Raw genomic sequence first — 3,624 nt, forward strand, 5'->3', positions numbered from 1 at the left:
ACACTTTGAGGTCCAGAGGTACTTGGACTGAGTTTTAGTTCATAAAAGCTCTTCTCACCTTCTTAAAAAGATGAGTCTCTCATGGCTTTAGAATTTCTTGCAAGAGGTTTCCACAGCTATGTTGTCAGTTACTGAAATACAAACAATCCTGGGAACTTGTGGCCAAGAGATGTTGCGAAGGCCAAAACTATAATGGGGCTCCTAAAAGAACTAGATAAGTTAATGGAGAATAGGTCCATCAATGGCTATTAGTGAAGCTGGTCAGGGATGCAACCCCATGCTCTGGGTATCCCTAGTCTCTGATTGCCAGAAGCTGGGAGTGGGTGATAGGAAATGGGTCTTCGATGATTGCCTGTTCTGTTCACTCCCTCTGAAGCACCTGGGACCAGCTGCTGTTGGAAGACAGAATACTGGGCTAGATGGACCATTGGTCTGATCCAGTAGGCCATTCTTATATTAAACAGAACAAACCCCACAGTTTGTGCCTTTTTACTTGTCTTCTGTTTGTTTGTTTTATTAGCCTTTAAACATCATGTTCATGTTTTCAAGTTTTTCCTTCACAAACATGAATACTAGAACCGTACAATATGTATACAAAAATGAAAGTTGTGAGTCTCGCATAATCATATGACTCAAGAAGTGTAGGCTTCAAGATAAACACTGAATATCATCAGATAGTAGAGCTGGATGACATTATTTTGGCCAAAACTTTTTTCTCACAGAAAAATGCAGATTCAAGTTGAGTGAAACATTTTGTAAATTCATGTTGATATTTCTGAATTGTTTTGGTTGAAAACGAAAATTACTTTTTTTAAAAAAAGCTCAAAATTTAAATTAAATGTTTAGTTTCAGGTTGAATGAAATACTTTGTGTGACCAAACTGTGTTGGGTTTGAAGTGCCATAGTACCTCTCCATAATACCACATCCTGCACACAATTTCGGGAAAAAAAATTGGTTTGGGCCTATATGAAACAAATTAAAAAAAAAAAAATTCAGAACTACTAGCTAACCAAAACAATCAGTGATTTGTACAGCTCTGAGCCACACACACAAAAAAAATCATGAGTTGACAGCCGTGTACCTATCCTCCTACACTGTAGTTTTCCATAAGATTACATTTGGTTCTGAACCAGCCTATGATTATATATCAGGAAGCCTTTTACAAAACTCCAGCCATGCTATTATCCTCTTTGAGTTATATCCCAGACATCTTTTTAAGTAACCTACGGTTGCATTTAAGGTTTGTAGAGCATTGTGGCTATACTGTAGCAGACTTTAAGTTGTTAAACTAGCTTCTTCATCTCAGTACATCTCTTAGGGGAAACAAACACTTCAAGATCTTATTTTAAAGGGTTTGTTTTTTTTTAAATTGGCCACTGCTGAGCCTTTTATTTTCTCCTGTCCTCTTCCTTTCCCCTCATCATGTTATATGAGATCTCCATATCAGGTTTTATTTGCCTTATTTGTTTAGGTCTTATTTTTTTGCCAAATTATGTTTTTGTTGGTTTTTATGGTTTTATTATGTTGTATAAACAGAGGTAGGGGAAAGTGAACTTGTAAATAGAGTTGATCAGAAATTTGATGTGTATTTCATTGAAAAATTCTGGTGAATCAAAAGTGTTTTGCAGAAATATGTTTTTTTATAAAATTTTGGAAAACAACAAAAACACAGAAACAGAACATTCCAATGAGGTGTAAACATTCCATTTTGACCTTTTTGGAATGGAATATTTTGATTTTCCATTTCAAAATGACTTTTTATTGCATTTTTAATTTTTTTTTTTTTGCTAAAATATAATTGAAAAAAATAAAAAAGTGGAATGGCATTGATGTTACAGGAACAAAACAGTGTTGATTGACCAAAAACATTTATTTTGTGCAAGTGTGTGTGTGTGTGTGGGGGGGGTCATTTTGTGATAAAATTTCAAAATATTTTGGATTTTGTGCTGTTTTGGAAAGGAAAAAAAATAGAAATGGCAGAAAGTCTTGCAAAATGAGAAATCTGGTTCCTGCCTGCTTCTACATAAATGAAATTAATATTTTCTTTCTTAATGTTACAATATTTACTAAAGCTGAACTATTTTTTTCTTGTGGCCATACATGAATAAAAAAAAATGTTCTTGCCCTGGCTGTTATGAATGCCTGGGGGAAAAAAGGATTCAATCCTTTAAGGTACTGAGTACGCTCCATTGACTTCAAAGCAAGCAGGGGACACGTAGACTAAAAAAAGAAAAATGAGTTACCCACCGCTGTATTATTGCTCAGCTTCAGAGTTATTTGTGGTTAGCTTTTACTGAAAGGTTTATACAGAGTCAAATTCTAATATGCTGGCTCACACTGAGTAGTTCTGACCTGAAATCGAAGGAACTAGTAGTGCAGGAAGGTGCTACCAACATTGACAGAAGTATCTGTCCCTTAGTTGTCCCCCTCCCTTTAAAATGGGCATTAAAATTCATTTCCTAGACACACATATCATCTACTATAAATATAAAACTGGACTTTGGCTTGTTTCTGACATGAAAATAACTAAGATTTTATAAAATATATCCCCAAGCACTTTATAGCTAACTTTGTATTACTCTTATTTTTGCAGGAATCTTGGATGACAGGAAAACCCAGTGGATCATGTTTTTATAAGCTAAGCAATTTTTGTTTATGTTCACTGTGCTGCAAACATATGGAGGAGCTGTAAGTAAATGTACTTTACTGCATGATGAACTGGATGGCTATCGTCTGGAGGAAAGCAAAATAATTGTTTCATTTCTGAGGTGATTTGCTAAGCTTGTGGTACAATGCCAGAAAGACTAACGGAGATGCTTATGGATGTATGGACTCCATTAATAATATTATGGATTACTGTCCTTCCTTCCATTTATATGGCTCCATTGAATCAATCTGAAATATTACCAAGTGGATCCAGTATGGGACTAAGTGGGCTCAGTGGAGAACAGAAGGTTTTGAACCGTTCGAAGAGGGGCTGGGTTTGGAACCAAATGTTTGTATTAGAAGAATTTTCTGGACCTGAACCAATATTAGTTGGCCGGGTAAGTAAAGATTTTTTTTTCTTTCACTATGAAAATGTAGAGTAGATGTTGGCTTAGACTTTCCTATTAAGCTCAAGTTTACAGCTCTTGGTCATTCTGAGTCTTCCCTGATGCCTGTAAATTTATGTTTTATAGATATTTACTCCTCTTGTAGTTATGCAACTGACATAAATTATATGATCATCTGACAGGAGAAAGTAGAATGATCTTTTTAGTGGACTGGAGATTTCAGGGTACAGACAGCCTGTTCTAACTTGTATTTTCAAGATAGAAAGCATCTTTTATTTTTGGTGATAAAGGGAAACAGATGCACATATTTTTAAATGTCATTAGCCAGGATGCTTAGCCTTTCTCATCTTAAGACTTTTCAAAAAGATGCTATTTGTTACATGCTTATATTTACATACAGTAATCAAAAGTTTTTATACTTTATGGTCACTTTTCACCTGCTGTCCTGCTACAAAAAGCTTTAAAATGCTCTGACATTTCTCAGAGATGCACGTTTGAGCAAGCCTAAACACAAGGATGAAAGTCAAGTATCAGAGGGGTAGCCGTGTTAGTCTGAATCTGTAAAAAGCA

General features: G+C 35.3%; 1 protein-coding gene across 1 annotated transcript in view; it reads left to right on the forward strand.

The window, feature by feature from the left end:
* Positions 1–2,706: 2,706 nt before the first annotated feature.
* Positions 2,707–3,624, forward strand: part of LOC113405024 (cadherin-8-like) — a 181,131-nt gene continuing 180,213 nt past the window's right edge. Inside the window, exon 1 of the mRNA XM_026663623.1 lies at positions 2,707–3,045. Coding sequence (XP_026519408.1) covers positions 2,794–3,045 — 252 coding nt within the window. The 5' untranslated portion in view covers positions 2,707–2,793. The remainder of the gene's footprint in view (positions 3,046–3,624) is intronic.

This window comes from Terrapene carolina, unplaced genomic scaffold (genome assembly GCF_002925995.2).
Source record: "Terrapene carolina triunguis isolate 2854851 unplaced genomic scaffold, T_m_triunguis-2.0 Scaffold33891, whole genome shotgun sequence".
NCBI classification, from domain to species: Eukaryota; Metazoa; Chordata; order Testudines; family Emydidae; genus Terrapene; species Terrapene triunguis.